The sequence below is a fragment of the Macrobrachium rosenbergii genome, chromosome 42 (assembly GCF_040412425.1).
Source record: "Macrobrachium rosenbergii isolate ZJJX-2024 chromosome 42, ASM4041242v1, whole genome shotgun sequence".
Lineage (NCBI taxonomy): Eukaryota > Metazoa > Arthropoda > Malacostraca > Decapoda > Palaemonidae > Macrobrachium > Macrobrachium rosenbergii.
The window spans coordinates 38,828,822-38,851,063 of record NC_089782.1 but is presented as its reverse complement, the minus strand read 5'-3'; the positions used below and the strand labels follow the sequence as shown (position 1 = coordinate 38,851,063).

Here is a 22,242-nt window from a genome sequence, read left to right as displayed (position 1 = left end):
GTTCAGATTTCTAAAAATAAAAAAATGAAAACTAATAACCTAAACATTAAATAAAGGACAAGGCCCAGATTTCTGAAAATTAAAAAAAGATAACCTATAGGTAAGCATTAAATAAAGTACAAGGTTTAGCTGAAAGGAAAAATAAACAGTTCAGATTTCTAAAAATAAAAAAAAATGAAAACCAATAACCTAAAAATTAAATAACGGACAAGGCCCAGATTTCTGAAAATTAAAACAAAAGATAACCTATAGGTAAGCATTAAACAAAGTACATGGTTTGGCTGAACGGAAAAATAAACGTTCAGATTTCTAAAAATAAAAAAAAATAAAAAATGAAAACCAATAACCTAAACATTAAATAACGGACAAGGCCCAGATTTCTGAAAATTAAAAAAAAGATAACCTATAGGTAAGCATTAAACAAAGTACAAGGTTTAGTTGAACGGAGAAATAAACAGTTCAGATTTCTAAAAAAAAAAAAAAAAAAAAAAAAAAAAAACTAATAACCTAAAAATTAAATAACGGACAAGGTCCAGATTTCTGAAAACTGAAAAAAATAAAGATAACCTATAGGTAAGCATTAAATGAAGTACAAGGTTTAGCTGAACGGGAACATAAACAGTTCAGATTTCTAAAAATGAAAAAAAATGAAAACGAATAACCTAAACATTAAATAAAGGACAAAGTCCAGATTTCTGAAAATTGAAAAAAAGATAACCTATAGGTAAGCATTAAATAAAGTACAAGGTTTAGCTGAACGGGAAAATAAACAGTTCAGATTTCTAAATATAAAAAAATTGAAAACTAATAACCTAAACATTAAATAACGGACAAGGCCCAGATTTCTGAAAATTAAAAAAAAGATAACCTTTAGGTAAGCATTAAATAAAGTACAAGGTTTAGCTGAACGGGAAAATAAACAGTTCAGATTTCTAAAAAAAAAAAAATGAAAACCAATAACCTAAACATCAAATAAAGGACAAGGCTCAGCTGCTTCGAGCAATAATGTCATTACTGTAAGCAAAAACGATCATCGAAGCCACCTCACCTGGGGAGGAAGAGTCATTCTTCACCGACCCCTTTTGTCCTCGTTCTCATCCATCCAACGTCCCGTCCTCTGCCATTCGTTTCCTCTGCTCTCAAAGGCCGTCATTACTTTCTCTTCTTTGCCTCCATTTAGCTCCGCTGATACTCGTGTCAACAATACCCATCGCCTTTTCTTTCCCTTGTCTTTCAGCGTTGAAAGTGTCAGAATTAACCTTTTGTCTGGCATTAAGAGGGGGCGACATTCAGGCCCCCTTTTTGGACGCGCAAGTGTTAATCCACTGGATGATGTGGATGCCATTAAGTTCAGCAGGGAAATGAACGTGACTTTCATGGTATTTCTCCCCGCGTAAATACCAAGCTTTTTTTTTTTTTTTTTTTTTTAAGTATCCCTTCGTTATTTAGTTTAATTTGTTCGGGCTAATCTTTGACGAGTGTTTATTGCCACGGTGAATGTCTGAGACAGGAAGCGAAATAATTCTCGCGATTAAGATTAATCTGCTCTGCCCCCGAATTCCCTCAGAACAATTTATTTCGTTGAGGTAATGCTAATATTTCTGGTAGGTGTAGTGTATAACACACGAGAGAGAATGTCCAGTTGAAACAAATGCCAAAGGGCAAGCAGGTGACTTTTGTGATTATCATTCTCTCTCTCTCTCTCTCTCTCTCTCTCTCTCTCTCTCTCTCTCTGTGTGTGTGTGTGTAATATCAAGAACGCCCACCTTTGTTTAAGGCTCAAAAACATCAGTTACAGGAGCCAGGAAGGAAACATACAAGCTTCCTCTCTGTCTGTCTGTCTCTCTCTCTCTCTCTCTCTCTCTCTCTGAATCTTCTCTCTCTCTCTCTCTGAATGCTTTTATATATATATATATATATATATATATATATATATATATATATATATATATGTGTGTGTGTGTGTACGAGTGGTAACAAGAAATAAAAACAAAAATATGAGTGAAATAATTTTAAGATCAACTTTGTGCATTTCATGTAGATGACTAGAGATATATTCTTTTGATGGCAGGTAGTATTATTGTCGATTACTTTGTAAGTGAAAAATTCCATTGGACAACTTGTAGGTTTATACTGTTAGTGATGGATTGCTTTCTAGTATGAAGGCAATTGCATTACTCTTTATATTATATACGTTAAATTTAGGTCATCCTGTTAATGACAAAGCTAATCATACCTTTTGTTTCAGTCATAATTTCACATTATATCTTGTTTCATTCTAGCTGCCATATCTTCAAACATTCTTCCAGCTGTCAGTATGAACTAACGATAAATTTGTTTTCCAGAGAAATTTTCGACTATCGTTGCAACGTATTGGTGAATTTGCTTTTATAGAGTTTCATCAGAAGCAATAATTCATTAATTTTTTGTTTACTTTCAGCTGGTTTAGGCGTTAGCTGGGATTGGCAGCGGTGGTGGACGTACGACGGAATATCTGGTAAGTGTCATTTAATTTTTCTTATTTCTATAAGTAATCTCGATAAATAATGTTTTTTTTTGTATGCTAATGAATTGTCTTTATAACTGTAGCTAATCAGTCTCCTCTTAGGGGTTAGTGCCGTCATTGCACCTCACGTGGCACACTGCAGGCATTGCCAAATTATTGGTAGTATCTATTAGGCCCCTAACTGCACCTACCTTTTAGCTGTATACTTGACCTCCATTCCAGTTTTCTTTCTTCTAGTTTGCTGTCCAACCACTCCAACTCCCTCTTGTCAGTGTCTTAATCACCGAATGGCTGAAAGTGCCCCAGTACTTGGCTTTATAGCCGAATTTTCTGAAATCGAAATCTAATGAATGTGGAGTGAAAAGAATGGAATATCTCTGTAGGGAAATAATTTTATGAATTTTTTTTGTAAGTGAAATTACATGATAACTGTGAAATCGCCCACTGCCCTTGTAGAGAGTGGAATATCCCTGTTGGGAAATAATTTTATAAATTTATTTTTCAAGTGAAATTTCTTGATAACTGTGAAATCGTCACATCTCGGCTCAGCTGACTGTTCCACCTGCAGTACGCCGGCTCTTCACTGACAGTTGTTGACGGTACTTTAACATTTGCACGTTCCAATGCAAATCCCACCTCCCAGAGTTTTATGCCGGGCCCGATGGGTCCGAGAAAAAGAGAAGGATTTGGATAAAAGTAATTGAGATTTTGATAAAAATATCCCCTGATGCTGCCTTTTGAATATTTATCTGGCAATGCATCCCGCTTCATCTGATTCCATTCAGAAGTGTTTTGTTGTTCAGTTAATTTTTTTTTAGAGTCGACTGAACTTTATGGCAACGAAACCAAAGTAGCAAGTGAAGGGTATTTTTGAAAGTAACCCTCCGTTGGTGACGTAGAAACTGTCTTAGTTACCTTTCGTTAAATGGTAACCGAATCATTTATCATTCCTCCATTACGAGGAAAAAAATTTTTTTTTTGTTGACAGTCGATTGAACTCAGTGGCAACGCAACCAAAGTAACAAATGAAGGGTATTTTTTTTTTAAAGTAACCCTCCGTTGGTGACGTAGAAGCCGTTTCAGTGACTCTTCATTAAATGGTAACCGAAGTATTTATCATTCCTCCATTAGGTGAAAAAATTTTTTTTTGAGAGTCCATTGAACTCTATGGCAACTTAACCAAAGTAACAAGTGAAGGGTATTTTTTAAAGTAACCTCCGTTTCAGAAGTTTAAGTAACCCACCGTTGGAAAATTTTTTTTTTTATTGACGTAAGAAGCCGTTTCAATGACCCTTCATTAAATGGTAACCGAATCGCATTTATCATTCGTCCATTAGGAGCTTGGATTGATGTAATGATTTGCGCCGTTGTTCCTTAGATAAATGGGGTCTCATTCCTCCCTTCACGTGATTCGGTCGCGTTACTCACACACAACAGGTAGCGAGGAAAGCAAAGAAAAATCGCCGTTAATAACATGCTTCAGAAGGGATCTCGCTGCCATTTGTCTTGCGTGAAATATTGCCTTTATTTTGAGGACAGCAATAACAAAAACCTCCCTGATTTGTTTTTTTTTTCCTGTGCAGTACTTTTGTTACCTTGAAAAATGGCATCACAGAAGGCGATGGGCGTTTGGAAAACTTCGTTTCGGTTAACTTTGAGCAAAAAGAATTTTTTTTATCTAGTGAGGAGAATCTGATATCTAGCAATTCTCTATAATAGAGTCGTCTTTCTTGATGTATTTGTTGCGTGATGCATTTTTTTGTTCAGCCTTTACAGTGGCGTTGATTAAATGCTTCGGGTACACAAATAGCTACAATAAGAATCGTGTTATACCATCTATAATTTGCACGATATCATTTTCAAGGCCAACCCCGTAGGGGGGTAGTGCTGTCAGTGCACCTCATGCGGTGCGCTGTAGGCATTACTTATTTTAGGTTCTTTGCAGCGTGCCTTCGGCCCGTAGCTGCAACACCTTTTGCTCCTTTTATTGCACCCTATTTCATATTCTCTTTCTTCCATCTTACTTTCCTTAACCCTCTCCTGACAATTGATTCATAGTGCAACTGCTGCGAGGTTTTACTCCTGTTACACCTTTCAAACCTTTTACTGTCAATTTCCGTTTCAGCGCTGAATGACCTCATCGGCCCCAGTGCTTGGCTTTTGGCCTGAATTCTATGTTCAGTTCAGTTTTCAAGGCCAGTGATCTTGTCAACAGTAAAGAGAAATCGAGGTTGTCAGAACACCACCCTGTGGAACGTTGATAAAACCGCTTTTAAGAAAGCAATTATTTCAGTAATAATCTGATCATAAGTGCTCAGATATGATAATGTATTTTTGCAGTGAAACAAGAAAAGTAATCACAACGTAGAGAGAGAGTTCCTCGCTGAGAGAGTTCTCAGCTACCACTCTGTTGGTCGCGAGAGAGAGCCAGAGAAGAACAAGAGAATTTGTTTCTTGTGATAGAAATTCATTTCTGCTATAAAGGATTACTAAGCTGTAGGTCCCGTTGCTCTGGTAACCAATTGGTTTTTTTAAATCTAATCATTCGGGCCAAGTCATTATTAATCAGCTCAGTGGTCTGGTTAAACTAAGATGATTAACTTTATTTTAACAACCAGAGACAGTAAAGAGGATCAGAGATTATGGAGAGAGAGCCCTGTGCTGTGTGTTGAAAGGATACTTTGGGGCAATCGTATTACTTTTTTATACCGACATTAAGCCAAGTCATTATTAAGTGAAGTCACTAGGCCAGATGATTACATCCTACCATACAGTAAAGAGGGATCAGAGATTATGGCAGAGCCCCGTGGTCGTGTGTAGGGTGGTTAATGGGGGCAATCTGAGGTGTGCTGCTGGGTATTAAGGATGGCGGACTTTGCACTGTCATTTCGTATGCCATGTAAGTACACACCCACACACACATATATATATGTGTGTGTGTGTTATGAGATGTATATTTAGACTGTCATTTCAGTCGAAAACATGCCAAATACACACACACATATAATAAATTATTAAAAATATGTGTGTGTGTATTATGTTTATATATATATATACATTATACACATACACACACACACACACACACACACATATATATATATATATATATATATATATATATATATATATATATATATATATATATATATATCCACTGGTAAATTATTTTGGTAATAATGTAGATGGCTTGAGAAAAATAAACAGTCAGTGTGGTTCCTTTCGTGCAATTTCGTGAATATTAAGGCCCTTTCTACACACCTCGTTTTTCCCCTCTTCCTTTCTCCCTTTACTCTTGGAAGATTTACACTCTTCATCAACCATGTCATCCTCTTCGAGACCAAGCCACCTCAGGACTTAAAAAAACCATGTTCATCTCCTCTAGATTTTTGCTACATTCGTCACCCTTTCGACCTTTCTTACTTCACATGCTGTTTGCAAATTGTTCACCTCGACAGTTTTGACTTTTTTTTTTTTTCTATCATTCGCATTTGACATCCGCACTTCACTTCCCTAAAGGTGAAATGGCCCAACCATCCTTTCCTCATCTACGCACTGACTTCCATTAACACTCCTTACTTCCAGATCTTTTTGGTTACATCTCGGTACCACTCATCATTCTTTTATCGGCTAAATTTTCTCTGCAAATAAAGTACTGCCATTCCTCTTTTGCCTGTACAAACATTCCTACGTCCGTCTTCCTCTCCCATTCCGTCTTCTAGCTAAAAATTATTTGCATTTCAATCTTCCTACACTTCCGAATAGTTCTTGCAGCTTCTCTTGACTATCACCAGTAAGCTGAGTTATCTGTGAACATCAGTTAATCCGCACTCCATTTACTCCCCTTGTCTTATCCCATAATTCTTTGTTGTCATCATACAGTTTTCTATAGACACTGAACACCGTAGGGGGGTAGTGCCATCAGTACACCTCATGCGGTGCACTGTAGGCATTATTGTACTTGAGGTTCTTTGTAGAGTCCCTTCGGCCCCTATCTGCAACTCCTTTGATTTCTTTTACTGTAGCCCCTTTCATATTCTCTCTTTCATCTGACTTTCCACCCTCCCTAATACTTGTCTAATAGTCCAACTGCGAGGTTTTCCTCCTGTTACACCTTTCAAGCCTTCTTACTGTCAATTTCCCTTTCATCGCTGAATGACCTCATAGGTCCCAGCGTTTGGGCTTTAGCCTAAATTCTATTTCTATTGTATTTTATTCTATACACAATGAACTACAGAACCTCATTACCGTTCATGATGAGTCTTTATTAATTTTGAAAGCTTCCCCTGACATGTCATTCTTTCTCAGGTTCTTGACAAAACACATTTTGAAATATCGATAATACGATTCATTCTATGTTTATGATAGTGATATTGCCTTATTTTTTTTTAGATAGATATGGACATGAACTGGCAATTCCTTTAATAAACAATGAATACTATGGAATAAGAATAATTTAACTTTTTCCAGTAGAAATTGATTTGAGAATAGCGAGGTTAACAATAACATGATGTAAACCCATGTTTTTGGAATTTAAGAGAAAAGATATATATAGTATTGAGAATGTATCGTTTGATAAATTAAAAGAAATAGTTTTTTTTATAGTGATAAGAATGATCGTCAGGATTATTAAGTATATTAAACTTTCGTAACTTGCATTAGCAACGTTTTGCGAATATTCAAACATACATACACGCATGATTAAACATTATACCAGTGTTCAGACACACACACACACAATACATACACGCATGATTTTACTGCGTGTTTGTGGATCAACGTGAAACGTTGCATGCATGTGCATGAACTGATATATTCTAACCCACGAAAATTGCTTTTAGTTTTCCTTCTCTGCTCACTGCCAAATAGGCGCATGATAGGATTTTAGGATGTGTGCGGAGGAGGAGGAGGAGGAGGTCCCGACGTGTCAAGCACTTGTGTCCTCCGACCACTGTGCATCCTGAAATATGTCGGGCGCCCCCACCCCGCCCCAACCCCCTCCCCTCCACCGTATTTGTTTAAGAGAGGCAGTTATTGCGCCATATGCTACCCAGGTCCTGCCTGCGCCAGTCATCCACACTGATTGACACAATCGTGTTTACTCTTTGGCCATTCCATTTTTTATTAACAGATTCTCTCTCTCTCTCTCTCTCTCTCTCTCTTCGTCCCTGTCTGGCCCGGGATAATATCGGCTGTCCACCTCTTTTTCCTTTGATATTTTGCTGCCGTTTTCCAGCGTTCATCTTTGCAGTTCGTGGGAGTGCATTTGTTTTAATTATTTTATTTGCTTTTTGTCACTTCCTTTCGGTATCTCTCTCTCTCTCTCTCTCTCTCTCTCTCTTCTCTCCTTCTTCTGTTCTCTCTCTCTCTCTCTCTCTCTCTCTCTCTCTCTCTCTCTCTCTGCTAGTCCGTTCTTCTTTCTTGTCACTTCCTTACTGTTTTACTCATTTGTCTCCTCTCTCTCTCTCTCTCTCTCTCTCTCTCTCTCTCTCTCTCTCTCTCTCTGCTAGTCGTTCTTCTTTCTTTCCACTCTTACTGTTTTTACTCTCTTTCTCTCTCTCTCTCTCTCTCTCTCTCTCTCTCTCTCTCTCTCTCTCTTCCCCCCGCAAACTTTTGTTTGACTCAGACTCGTAAATTATTAAATACTGCTTATAATTGGCATTAAGTTAAAAGATTTACGATAATCGCTATTATTTATTAACCAGCAGAGCTAAAAAGAGACAGGAAACTGATATTCGTACTTCTCGGGCAAAAAACGGAGATTTATATACGAAGTATCATTATGTTGATGTTTTAAGAGGTAAATCTTGAAAGAGTCCGATAGCGATTTCAGTTCTTTGACAAATCAAATTTTTCGTCTTAAGTTTGTAAGAATTTTCCTCCTTACCTCGTATCATTTTTACTTCAGATTTATTATTATTATTATTATTATTATTATTATTATTATTATTATTATTATTATTATTATTATTATTATTATTATTATTATTATTTTTCCACACCACTGAGCTGATTATCATTCTCTCACGGGGCTGGCCCGAAAGGATTTGTTTTTACTTATATATATTTTTTAATATATTGATAGATCTATTATTATTGTTGTGTTACATCTCTGATTCCCATTAAGGATTTCGGGGGGATGAGGTTCCAACGACTTGGCCCTTTACAACCGGATTGCGACTCATCGCAGACGAACAACTATCAGATGCATGATTTCAATGCTTAATTTAACGGAAGTAGAGGATCAGAACTGCCTTTTTCTCACGTCCTTGTGGGGTCGCCTGCTTGTTTTTCCATTCTCGTTTCAAAGGGCCGTTTTCTTCTTTATTCAGCCATTCGCTAATTACCATCGCTGTCTACAATCGTATGCCCTGTAGGTGGGCAGTGCCGTCAGTGCACCTCATACGCGGTGCACTGTAGGCATCACTCAAGGTTCTTTGCATCGTCCCTTAGGTCCCTAGCTGCAACCCCTTTCATTCCTTTTACTGTACCGCCTTTCATATTCTTTCTTCCAATCTTACTTTCCACCCTCTTTGCGATTGAATGAACTACTTTCTTTAACAATATGGCAGGTACGCCATCTGGTCCAGCTGCTGATCCATTTTTAATTTCATTAATACCACTGCGAGGTTTTCCTCCTGTTACACCTTTGTCACCTTTCACTCTCAATTTTCCTTTCAGAGCTGAATGACATCATAGGTCCCAGCGTTTGACCTTCGGCCTAAATTGTATATTCTATTCTACAGCCGTACGAATTCACTCCTCATGGCAGGCGCATCACCAGAGAAGCCCATTCCCGTCATTTGCTTTCGCGGTGTTAAAGATACATTGAAATTGCCCCGTAATGGAATTCATTCCGGAAAGCTTCGGGGACCCTTATGAAAGATAAACAGCGTGATGAATCATAATTCACCCCCGAGTTTTATGTGCCCCCATGGAGGCTTCATTATCATGTCTCTCCATGGGGCATATTGCTTTCGCCTTTTTATTTGGTGGGCTGGATTTTGTTGCGTCGCTTTGCATGAGGTTCTCCCGAACATTTAGAGCGCTGCGTCACACTGTTGGATTTATGCGATCTGCGGGTTTTAGATGTTTTCTCGTCTGGTACTTTTTATGGATTAGCATTTGTGAACGTTAACCTACTCTATGAAATGCATAAGTTTTATTCATGTGCTTATATGAAAAGCACTGTTTGAAACTGTTTTCAGAACGCAGTGTTATGTTGTTTTAAGAAGGAAATAACGAAGTGTTATGTTGTTTTAAGAAGGAAGTGTGTGCATTACTGCATCAGTTCTTATCTAAGCCACAATAAAGGCAGGGTTGCTTGCTTTATTTTATTATTCAAGAAGTTAGACGTGTTCCTTGAAGTTAGACGTGTTCCTTGAAATTAGACGTGTTCCTTGAAATTCGACGTGTTCCTTGAGGTTAGACGTGTTCCTGAAGTTAGACGTGTTCCTTGAAGTTAGACGTGTTCCTCGAGGTTAGACTTGTTCCTCGAAGTTAGATGTGTTCCTCGAGGTTAGACGTGTTCCTTTAAGTTAGAAGTGTTCCTTGAAGTACTGCTTCTCTTAGGGTGAAAAAGCATATTCCGTGATTTAGTTTTGAAAGACAGCCCTCCCCCCCAAAAACTTTGTTTAAAACCCTAAATCCTGTAAAATAGGAACCGGAAGTTAAAGTAAACAGAATTACTTATTCCTTGATAAAAGTTCCTGCAGTGTAAGCCCAATCGTTCAGAGTGAGTTAGATGATAAATGCCAGGTAATATAGACATGACACAGTACAAATATCAGTCTATTTTCAGGCTTTTTTCCAACCGGTATCGGTGACTAAATCTGATGGCCCCATTATTTGTTCCCGGTGCAACCATTAACACGATGGGCATCACTGACCCCATTCGTTGTGACGCCAGGTGAAAGACAATTAATCATTATTACAGAGATCCGAGTCTGGGTTACTGCCAAGATATGGTGGACTGGTCATTGCTCAGTTTTTGACTTATTTTGAAATCTTTTGAAAAATTAGTTACAAATTTTGTTTTGCCGAAATATATTTGCATCACACCGAATTATTGTGTTTTTCGTTGCTTCCCAGTTATTTAACGGAAAAAGGTAAAAGAGTTTTCTTTTAAATTATTTAAAATATGTAGGTTTAAGCACTGTCATGTGGTGCTTATTTTACAATATTTTCTGCAAAATCCATCCGTGCAATTCTATGTGATGACTTCCCATAACGCCAAAAAAAAAAAAAAATTGTTCTGAATTGCGTGTTCGTAAGATCTTAGGCTTATGGGAACCTTTCTTTTAATCTTCATTAAGAACCTTCGCCCAAATTCAGATCCAGATACGATCCCAATTGAAAATCAGTCTCGTAGAGGGGGTTCTTAGGTTCTTAGCCCCCGGTAAACATTTGCTGAGAGATTATTACTTAGGCAACTTGGCGTACAAAACCTCCTATAGAAGACGTAAAAAGACTATAGAAGATTTGATTTTCCTATTATTTGGTTAAGACAACATAACGTGTTCTTTTGAGGAAATGGAATCTGTCCTTTTAATTTACAGTGAAGGAGGTTTCAGGTAATTATTTTTAAATGAAAATTTAAGATGTATCGCTACTGAAATACTGTGCATTTAAACCATACGCAAAATTTCTTTAAAATAATAAAAAAAAACGTTTTAAGCTAAATAAAGCAGCCGGAGTTGTAAATAAAAGTTCCCATATTTTCGGTGAACGAGTATATGTATATATATATATATATATATATATATATATATATATATATATATATAAATTTATATATATATATATATATATATATATATATATATATATATATATATATATATATATATATATATATATATATATATATATATATATATTTAAAATTTATATATATATGTTTATATACATACATACATACATACATACATACATACATACATACATACATACATACATACATACACACTTGTTAAGATCAAATTTACAAAGAGTACCGAAGCAAAATGTTCCCTTCCAAACGAACCCAACCAAAGGCGGGGAGAAAGTAAAGCCTCAGATGAATGGTTCGCAATTATTATTCTTCGAAAAACAAAAGCAATTCGCGGGAAGAAAAGCCTGCTTTAAAATGAATGAAAGCGAATTTTTTTCCCCCTCGGGCGCACGTTCTCGAGGGTCAGGGTATTATCAGCATGCATAGAGCATGCCATATCCTTTTTCAAATGGAAAATATGACGCGTGATAAACCCGCTTACTATACCGTGGAGCAGGGTGGAAAATATTGCATGCTTCCTGCAGTAAGTAAGAGAGGCAGCTAGTCTTCATGCTGCATCTCTCTCTCTCTCTCTCTCTCTCTCTCTCTCTCTCTCTCTCTCTGTTGGTCTCTCTCTCCGGCCAGTGAAGAACAAGAGGAATTTGTTTCTGGTGATAGAAATTAATTTCTCTCTCAATCGTTTTGCTGTAGGTTTGAGATGTAACCAATTGGTTTTGAATCAAGCCGTCAGTTAATCAGAGGAGGTTCCATGATAGTGTTTGTTTCGTTTGAGATGATTGTCAGTCAGAGGAGGTTCCATGAAGTGTTTGTTTCGTGATTGCTAGGTCCGTGCCCCCTGCCGGCCAGCTGCCCATTTCCACGTAGCTTGGGTCAAGAGTGAGGGTGGAAGGGTAACACCCATCCCTGAAGATTCACTTAAAACCGGAGGATCTTACCTTTCTGGTGCTGCGAGCTCAAAGAGGTGGAGGGGAGCTAGGATTATGGCGAAAAGTATACATTATTTCTTCACAAGCATGTTGTTATATGTATATATATACACACATATATGTACACATATAAGATTAAGCCGGCGTTATGCCAACATACGATGTAAAAGTGGGGTGGGAATCTTCTGTGAACCTCAGAACTCTGTCCAACCAACAGAAACGATATAACTAAAGAATATTTGAAGAGAAATACCTTCAGTCAGTTGTATTTTGCCGACATGTACAGTTGTCATTCTGCCAAATTTTACCTGACTTGAGAAAATGAATGACTCTAGAAACTCTTAAATATCGCACGAAGAGGTGACGTAGTGAAAGAAACTTTCTGGAATAGGAGATAAAGGGTAAGAATGATGTGTGGAATTCCTAAAATTTCCGGATTAAAATGGCGCTGAGATGTGATAATTCGTAATTCACACAGGATGTGAAAAGTAGTGAAATTTTCAGGTTTTAAATTACCCTTTAGGTATGATAGATGTTAGGAAGAACGTGATGGTTTTACTGAAAATACGGTATTTTTTTAAGTGGCTGAGAGGAATTGTTATAAATTAATTTGGTTCGAGTGAAGTTTATTCAAAATTGGGATGCCAAACAAGGTATTGGATGCTATGCAAAGGAAGAGTGTCTTTAAAAAATATAAGTAAAAAAATGCGCCTAAGTTTCGCCGGCGCAGTCGAGTTTTCTGTACAGACCATAATCAAGGCTACCGAAAATAGATCTATCTTTAGGTGGTCTCGGTCCAGTGCTGTATGATCCGCGGCCAATGAAACTATCAGCCGGGTGTGGTGGCCTGTGTTGTTAAGTTGCCAGAAGCACGATTATGGCTAAATTTAACCTAAAATAAATTAAAAACTACTGAGGCTAGAGGGCTGCAATTTGGTATGTTTGATGATTGGAGGGTGGATGATCAACATGCCAACCAACGCAGCAGTTCTTAAGATCTGAGGGCGGACCTGCGGACGGACAGACAGACAAAAAAAGTATACCTTAGTTTTTTTAAAGATCCGAGGGCTTATTTTACGTGGCTAAGAACCAATTGGTTAGAAACGGGTATTGTGGAACCGACAGACATTAAGCGAGAAATGAATTTCTATCAATAGAAATAAATTTCTAACTCTTCATCAGCCGGCCGGAGAATTGAAAACCAAAAATTGCAGCTCTACCGACTCACCCAACAAAGAGCTGCGGACAGACAAAGTTACATAATAGTTTCTTTTCAGAAAACTGTGAGTTATGGATTTTTAAGGTTTTTAAAATGTGATGGGTGAATGTGCTGGGAAGAAAAGTTATAGGAGTTTCTAATGAATGAGTCAGCGGGGAATACTTGGGGAGGGGGTGATGAAGAGCTAGAAATGGCGAAATAGTAAAAGTTTATTAAGGATACAAAAGTGAGAGATGGAAGCCTTGAAAAGGACTGTCCATAAGTATGCCTTAGGTTTAACCAAACCACTGAGCTGATTAACAGCTCTCCTCGGGCTGGCCCGAAGGATTAGACTTATTTTAGGTGGCTAAGAACCAATTGGTTACCTAGTTAACGGGACCTACAGCTTATTGTGGAATCCGAACCACATTATGACGAGAAATGAAAATCTATCACCAGAAATACATTCCTCTAATTCTTCATTGGCCGGTAGGGGGATCGAACGCTGGGCCAGCAGCGTGCTAGCTGAGAACTATACTCACCCATCCAACGAGGAACTAGCGCTGTCCAGAAGCACACAGACCCCATAAGGGGGCAGTGCCGTCAGTGCATCTCACGCAGTGCACTGTAGGCATGACTTAAGGTTCTTTGCAGCGTCCTTTCGGCCCCTAGCTGCAAACCCCTTTCATTCCTCTTACTAACTGCGAGGTTTTCCTCCTGTTCCATCTTTCAGATCTACCTACTCTGTCATTTTCCTCTCCAGCGCTGAATGACCTCACAGGTCCCAGTGCTTGGCCTTTAGCCTAAACTCTATATTCCATTCCATTCCTGTTACTGTACCTCCATTCATATTCTCTTTCTTCCGTCTTACTTTCCACCCTCTCCCATCCATTATTTCATAGCGCAACTGCGAGGTTTTCCTCTTGTTACACCTTTGAAGCCTTAATGCTCTCAATTTCCCTTTCAACGCTAAATGACCTCATTGGTCCCAGCGCTTGGCTTTTGAACTAAATTTCATATTCCATTCCATAAGTACATACATTCATGCAAGGATAAGGTACGTCTCAATGACGTGCTGTTGGTGGGGCTTCTGTGATGGCAGACGGTTTTGCCTTGGATATACGATTTTTTTTTTTTTTTTTTGCCTAATGATTTCGTTTTTGGATTCGGTGGCTATTTATGTCATTTTATTTTACCCGAGTCGTTTTCCGTATCAAGGGTGGCTCAGGAGATGAGAAAAAGTAATCACTGCTACGTTCATGCTTTTGCTGAGGGATTGTGAATGAAATCATGCCACAATACAAACTTTATATATGTTATATGTATATAATTATATATATATATTATTTTATATTATATATGTTATATATATATATATATATATTATATATTATATATATATATTATACATATATATTATATATATATTATATACATACATACATATATATATATATATATACATATATATATATATATATATGGATGTATATATTATATAATATATATATATATATATATATATATATATATATATATATATTTATATATATATATATATATATATATATATATATATATATTTATATATATATATATATATATATATTATATAATATATAAATATATTATATATATAATATAATTTTATATATATATATATATATATATATATATATATATATATATATATTATATATATATATATATATATATACACATACAGTATATATATACACATATACACACATAAATTCTAAATTAACGGGGTTGGAAAGTCAATTAGATTTGATATTCATAACATGTAAATAAATATAATTACAATTCACAGGTTACGGAATTTGAATTAATATTTAAGTATACAAAAAGAAGCAAACACTTACAGAACTTTTAATGGAGTTCCCTAGGACTTTGAAAGTTAAAATTCTGGGGAAGAAAAAAATGGAAAATAAGACTAAGACCTTCGTGCAGAAAAGGGAACCAACAGCAGCAGCAGCAGCAGGAGATGCCTCAGAAGCAGCAGCAGCAGCGAGACGCCTCAGAAGTAGCAGCAGCAGCGAGATGCCTCAGAAGCAGCAGCAGCAGCAGCAGCAGGAGATGCCTCAGAAGCAGCAGCAGTAGCAGCAGGAGAAGCCTTAGAAGCAGCAGCAGTAGGAGATGCCTCAGAAGCAGCAGCAGGAGATGCCTCAGAAGCAGCAGCAGCAGGAGATGCCTCAGAAGCAGCAGTAGATGCCTCAGAAGCAGCAGTAGCGGGAGATGCCTCAGAAGCAGCAGTAGCAGGAGATGTCTCAGAAGCAGCAGCAGCAGGAGATGCCTCAGAAGCAGCAGCAGCAGGAGATGCCTCAGAAGCAGCAGCAGCAGGAGATGCCTCAGAAGCAGCAGCAGCAGGAGATGCCTCAGAAGCAGCAGCAGGAGATGATGCCAGTAGATCAGAAGCAGCAGATAGCAGGAGATGTCTTCTGAAGCAGCAGTAGCAGGAGATGTCTCAGAAGCAGCAGCAGCAGGAGATGCCTCAGAAGCAGCAGCAGCAGGAGATGCCTCAGAAGCAGCAGCAGCAGGAGCTGCCTCAGAAGTAGCAGGAGCAGGAGATGCCTCAGAAGTAGCAGTAGCAGAAGATGCCTCAGAAGCAGGAGATGCCTCAGAAGCAGCAGCAGTAGCAGGAGATGCCTCAGAAGCAGCAACAGCAGTAGCAGGAGATGCCTCAAAAGCAGCAGTAGCAGGAGATGCCTCAGAAGCAGCAGCAGCAGGAGATGCCTCAGAAGTAGCAGGAGCAGGAGATGCCTCAGAAGTAGCAGCAGCAGAAGATGCCTCAGAAGCAGGAGATGCCTCAGAAGCAGCAGCAGTAGCAGGAGATGCCTCAGAAGCAGCAACAGCAGTAGCAGGAGATGCCTCAAAAGCAGCAGTAGCAGGAGATGCCTCAGAAGCAGCAGTACCAGGAGATGCCTCAGAAGCAGCAGTAGCAGGAGATGCCTCAGAAGCAGCAGTAGCAGGAGATGCCTCAGAAGCAGCAGGAGGACAGCAGCAGCAGTCATGATGTAGTTCCCTTCTGTTTGCCGAATTGAACGTAAGATTCCCACTGCCAATTGATCTGCAAATATTCAGGAAGAATCCGGGATTTCTCGACGTCTTCTGCATACATATTAGACCGGTGTCTCTAGCACTTCCAAATTAAAGGGACTGTTTGCAACCGGCGTACTCGGCTTCTCCTTTATCCGAAATGAAAATGAAATATATAGCATTTCTTCTTCTTCTTCAAAAAAAAAAGGGGTTTGAGATTAGTTTTTTTGAGGGTGGAGAATTGTTCGGAGTACGTCTTTCTTGGGACTATATAAATATAAATATTACTATATAAATATTGTATTATAAGCGAGAAATCGTCTGTTTTTGTTGGCCAGCGTCCATGGGTCCACACCAGACTGCCTCGTTCCCTTTGCACCTTACCTTATTTAAAGGCATCTTTAGGGCAAAGAGTCTGTTCGGAATACGTCTCTCTTGGGACTATATAAATATAATAAATATTACTATATAAATATTTTATTATGAGTGAGGGATCGTCTGTTTTTGTTGGTCAGCGTCCAGAGGTCCACATCAGCCTGCCTCGTTCCCTTGACTCCTTACCTTATTTAAAGGCCGCTTTAGGGCAAGAGCTTGCGATGTCATAAGTCACCTTATGAATCAGTAAATAATTTTTTCTTTGTATTTATAATTATATTGCCCAGAATAAAAATAAAATATTCTTTTATAAATAAAAATGCAGCGAATAGTTTTTCCTTGCCTCTTTGGTGTTATTTGATTTGCTTCTTTTATTAAATTTTAATCTATGCAATAGATAGATGTTATAAATTCAATCTGGCAATTACTGTTGTAGCTTGTAACCGTATTTATCAAAATGGTAATTAAATCACGCTTTGCAGTTTATTGGCAAACTATGACTTCGCTGGAATCATTTGCAATGCGTCCTGTGCTCGGCCTGATATTACAAAAGTTTGATGTGTTAATTGCGAGTAGATCTTTTTCGTAATTATAACGTTACGGAGAATGGAATATCGTCTATGTTATTCCATGTTTTTTTTTTTTAAATACGCATCTCTTGCGTATATCAGAGTCTGAAAAATTCAAAGAACTATTAACTGCAAATCATATTTTTGTCGAAGGAATCTGAACATGTCAAGATATGATAAGATGAAATGACATATGATTTAATGAGATGTATGACATGACGAACTGCTCATCCGTGAAAGCAGCAGTGCATAAATTACACGTCGAGAGGGAAGACCGCATATTTATTAGAAATGAAAACGTTTTTTTATATAATAACGACGAACTGCCAATGACTTCTGTGTGATATTGCCTGGAAAATCAAAGTGATAAAATTGAAGGCAATAAATCGTGGACTGTATTGTGTTTTTTTTTATTATTTGTTTTTCGTCGCGTTTGGTTTTGTGCGTATGAGAAAAGGCATTAATGGCTGTGTTATGCCAGTTATGGGAACTAAAGAAAACAAGTAATAATTGCGCCGAAGGTTTTCTGTACAGCATATAATGCCGTATGAAGCTTTCGGTCGCGGCCCATGAAACTCAGCCACTGCCCAGTGGTGGTCTGTGTTGTTGGTACCTACATCGGTGCCAGAAGCACGATCATGGCTAACTTTAACCTTAAATAAAATAAAAACTACTGAGGCTAGAGGGCTGCAATTTGGCATGTTTGATGATTGAAGGGTGGATGATCAACATACCAATTTGCAGCCCTCTAGCCTCAGTAGTTTTTAAGAGCTGAGGGCGGACAGAAAAAGTGCGGACAGAATAAAGTGCGGACGGACAGACAAAGCCGGCACAATAGTTTTCTTTTACAGAAAACTGAAGGACTTGGACTGTTGTTGTTCTAAATCCCAGTTGTATTCATCATCAAATTCATACGGTGATAGTGAGGAACGCGCACCGGAAGTAGAATCATTATTTTTTTTTTGTAACAAAGTGCCAGCGACAATAACTTCTCCCGAGTTAAAAAAAAACTTTTAAAAGTTGTGACACTTACAACATCAGTCACGTCACATGGCTGTCTTACGAGTAACAAACACGCCACTAATAAAATAACTTTAAAATCACTTTAAAATCACTGACGGCTGGAAGAATCATTCCTCGTCGAAGGACGCGGAGGAGCGATCGTTACGAAATGTTGTTTGATGATGACAATGGTGACGCTCATTACCACTATATGATGATGATGATGATGATGGTAATGATAAGGATGGTGATGGTGGTGGTGGAACATTTCGTGGGAATGCGAATTTCTCGAATAGAACGCCGACAGCTGTGGACAATGCCCTCCGCAACTGGTACTGGTGGCTTCCTTTTAGGGGTACGTGCCCTCCCGGGTATGATTGCCCTCCGTCTCTTCGAGCTGGAATATTTTGGAATTCTCGTTCTGATGTGTCGGGTCTGGTGCCTCTGGCAAGGAGGTTTGTGTTTTCGTGTCGGTTTGTTTGTTTGATTGACAGCTTTGATTGACAGGCTGTTTGTTGGCAAAAAAGTTGCGTCTTGATTTAAGAGATGATATTAACCAAGGTAGACTTTGTTACTGGCATCGGTTGATTAGATATTTGGGTTGATAGAAATGCCACTTTTTAGGCTTTGAGACTTCCTAGTGGATTGCTCAACTGTTCCAAGTATTCCAAGCATAAGAATCTAAACAAGCCGTAACCTTACACACTATTACTTCAGGTTTTGGGAACCAAATGTGATGTGTACTTTCGCAAAGAAAATCTAAGTAGAGGTTCCCTTTTAATTTTTTTTTTACCTTTTTTATTCGACAACTGAGAGTTTCTGGTCAGTAAAAAATATATGATCATAGTGGTTAATGGTTTTAACGATGGCAGAACTATGTGCTTTGAATGAAATTAGAATTTGTTTTTATTTTCACTCTTCCTTTAACTGTAGACTTACAGCATATATATTTTGTAGAAGTGTGCATGTTTGTATCTCTCAGGCTATGCACACAAATACTCATATACTCATTTATGAATTCATTTATTTATGAATTCATAGTCACAGTAAATGAAGAGCACATGCATGTAATTTGTATACTGATTAAACTGACGCTAAGGCACATGTTTGTGCTGACTTGACATTTCGGTAAAATTCTCCAAAGAAAATTTTCCATTGAACAGATATATTAATTTTGCTTGTCATGGAGATTAGCATTGTAATTATTCCCTTAACATTTGCTTTATCTCACCTGATAGTCGATTTCATGACGACTGATACGTAATGCATAATTATCTGATGACAGAAAACTCAGGAAAAAATGAAGAAAACGTCATTACAGTTTCTTTGTTCTGTCGATTGTAGATGGAATCAAAACATTTAGAGTATGCATTGTTTTAGACCTTAGTTAAAGTTAATTAGATTTGAACGAGTTTTGTCAGAAATTACAAAATCGTATAACCATGCACGGTTGTTTCTCTCTCTTCTCTCTCTCTCGACTCTCTCTCTTCTATCCCTCTCTGAAGTTGGTTTTCAGTGGGAAGGGACGTGACTCATGTCTTTATCCCTGTCTGAAGTTGGTTTTCAGTTTTTGCAAATATTTGTGGCAGTATCCATGTTTCTCAGGTGAAATAATGGCAGGAAGTGAATTTTTTATGACTTTAAAAACCCCGAAATTATTAGTACAGCCCTAGTTTTCATTCGTCTGCTAACTAATGACAAATCAAAAGAAAATAAGTAATACTTCTGGTATCACACTTGTAATCTTAATCCAGTTCAGAAAATTCATACAACAGTATAACTGTGGAGGGCTGTTTTGATATGTATTATAAGGAGAAGATAACGTAAAATCGTTTGAAAACATGTTATCGTCCGACAGCTACTGATCATTACATACGGAATACTAATAAAAAAATATTTAAACTGCCTTTTAGAAGACGTTCTTTTGGTATCCTTATACTAATTTCTGCCAGCTGTCAGAATGATTGACAGGCGATTACGTACCGACGTGAATTATAGTACCTGGGCTTCATTGAGTATTTATTCCACTCAACAAGAGACAAAGTATTTTCAGATTTTAGACGCTTGCTTTTTTGTTACTATTGTTTTTCTCCTCAAGAGCAAATGCCAGTGGGACGGTAAACCTAGTGACCTTTACTAGCCTAGACCCGACGGAAATGAATATGTTAAAAATGGAAGCATAGGTAGACCTGTCACTTAACGGCAGAAATATTAGAAGTCAGGGAATATAGAAGTAGGAACAGCGTTCCAAAATACGACACGAGGAGGAAAGAAACGTATTGCTCTGAGTGAAATGTTTCATCTTAAAACTAAAATACTGCTTTTCTTCTTCTTCTTCTTCTTCTTCTTCTTCTTCTTCTTCTTCTTCTTCTTCTTCTTATTATTATTATTATTATTATTATTATTATTATTATTATTATTATTATTATTATTATTCCCGTTTTGCTTCTTTCCTGATGTCTCTTATTGCCATCGCTCCACTCTTATCTGTATATACATATTTCGTGTGATTTCTTTCTTTTTTATATATTTTCTTATATTCGCAGATTCAGTCTCTCGATCCTTTTTATGTAATTCTAGTTTGATCAGATTTTCTTAGCCGTATGCTCTTTATTAATTTTTATCGTGCTTATTTTTAATATCTTCATATTCCTTATTAACATCTAAATTGATGTAAGTTTATTTTGATGCACTCTGTTTATTCACTATATATTTTTCCACATCTTCACATTAATATTATTAGTATAGCAATCCTTTTTACATCAAGTTTAGTTTGCAGGCAGTTTATTTCTTCATATCAGTCTCCTCGAGGATGTAGTGCAATTAGAACCTCAAAAGTTCAAGCGAAGATGCATTGCATTGCTATCCTTAAACAATTCACCTTGCACTTATGCATATTTCTTCTTATGCAATTCCAATTTGAAAGGTGAAAATTAAAGACAAAGTAACAAGTACTTTCGTGTATCACGAACACTTCTTTGGGGTATAAATTACTCTAAAGTACCCTCAAGAAGTGTACATGATACATGGAAGCTCTGGTACCTGCTCTGAAATTTCCACCTTTCAAATGGTTATCTGCATATATATTTGTCACGTGCAGTTTGTCTTATTACACACACGCACACACATTATATATATGTATATATATATATATATATATATATATATATATATATATATATATATATATATATATATATATATATATATATATATATATATATATATATATATATATATATATTTACATATATAATGTGTGTGTGTGTGTGTGTAATTATATATATATATATATATATATATATATATATATATATATATATATATATGAAATTTTTTTTATCACACCGTGATTTTTATACAATCATGAAGCTACAAATGTCGCTTAATATCGAAATCCACGCTACCTCGGTATATCTCCGTTGGAGAATTGTCGCCGAAGGGGAATTTATATAAGTGATAAATGAATTGGAATCGTGGGGACACGAACCCGCGACGAAAGCCTATTCAGCGACTCCAGTTGACGTAAACCATTGAGCCATCAAGAGAGGGTATAAGTCTTTTGCCGAGATGTCGTACTGTTTTTACCCGTCGTGAGCGGGGAAAGTGTACTAGCCTCGACAATGACCCACCTCCGCCATGACAGTTCATTGGTACGTTTGGAACACGCAGCTCTTGTTATGAAATTTTTTATCACACCGTGATTTTTATACAATCATGAAGCTACAAATGTCGCTTAATATCGAAATCCACGCTACCTCGGTATATCTCCGTTGGAGAATTGTCGCCGAAGGGGAATTTATATAAGTGATAAATGAATTGGAATCGTGGGGACA

The 22,242-nt window shown here is 37.4% G+C and overlaps 1 protein-coding gene across 4 annotated transcripts in view; it reads left to right on the top strand.

Annotated features, from left to right (window-relative positions):
* Positions 1-22,242, top strand: part of LOC136828285 (carbonic anhydrase-related protein 10-like) — a 455,301-nt gene that overhangs the window by 151,866 nt on the left and 281,193 nt on the right. For all 4 annotated transcript variants that reach the window (XM_067086160.1, XM_067086159.1, XM_067086162.1 and 1 more), the window contains one exon: positions 2,441-2,497. In XM_067086160.1, coding sequence (XP_066942261.1) covers positions 2,441-2,497 — 57 coding nt within the window. The remainder of the gene's footprint in view (positions 1-2,440; positions 2,498-22,242) is intronic.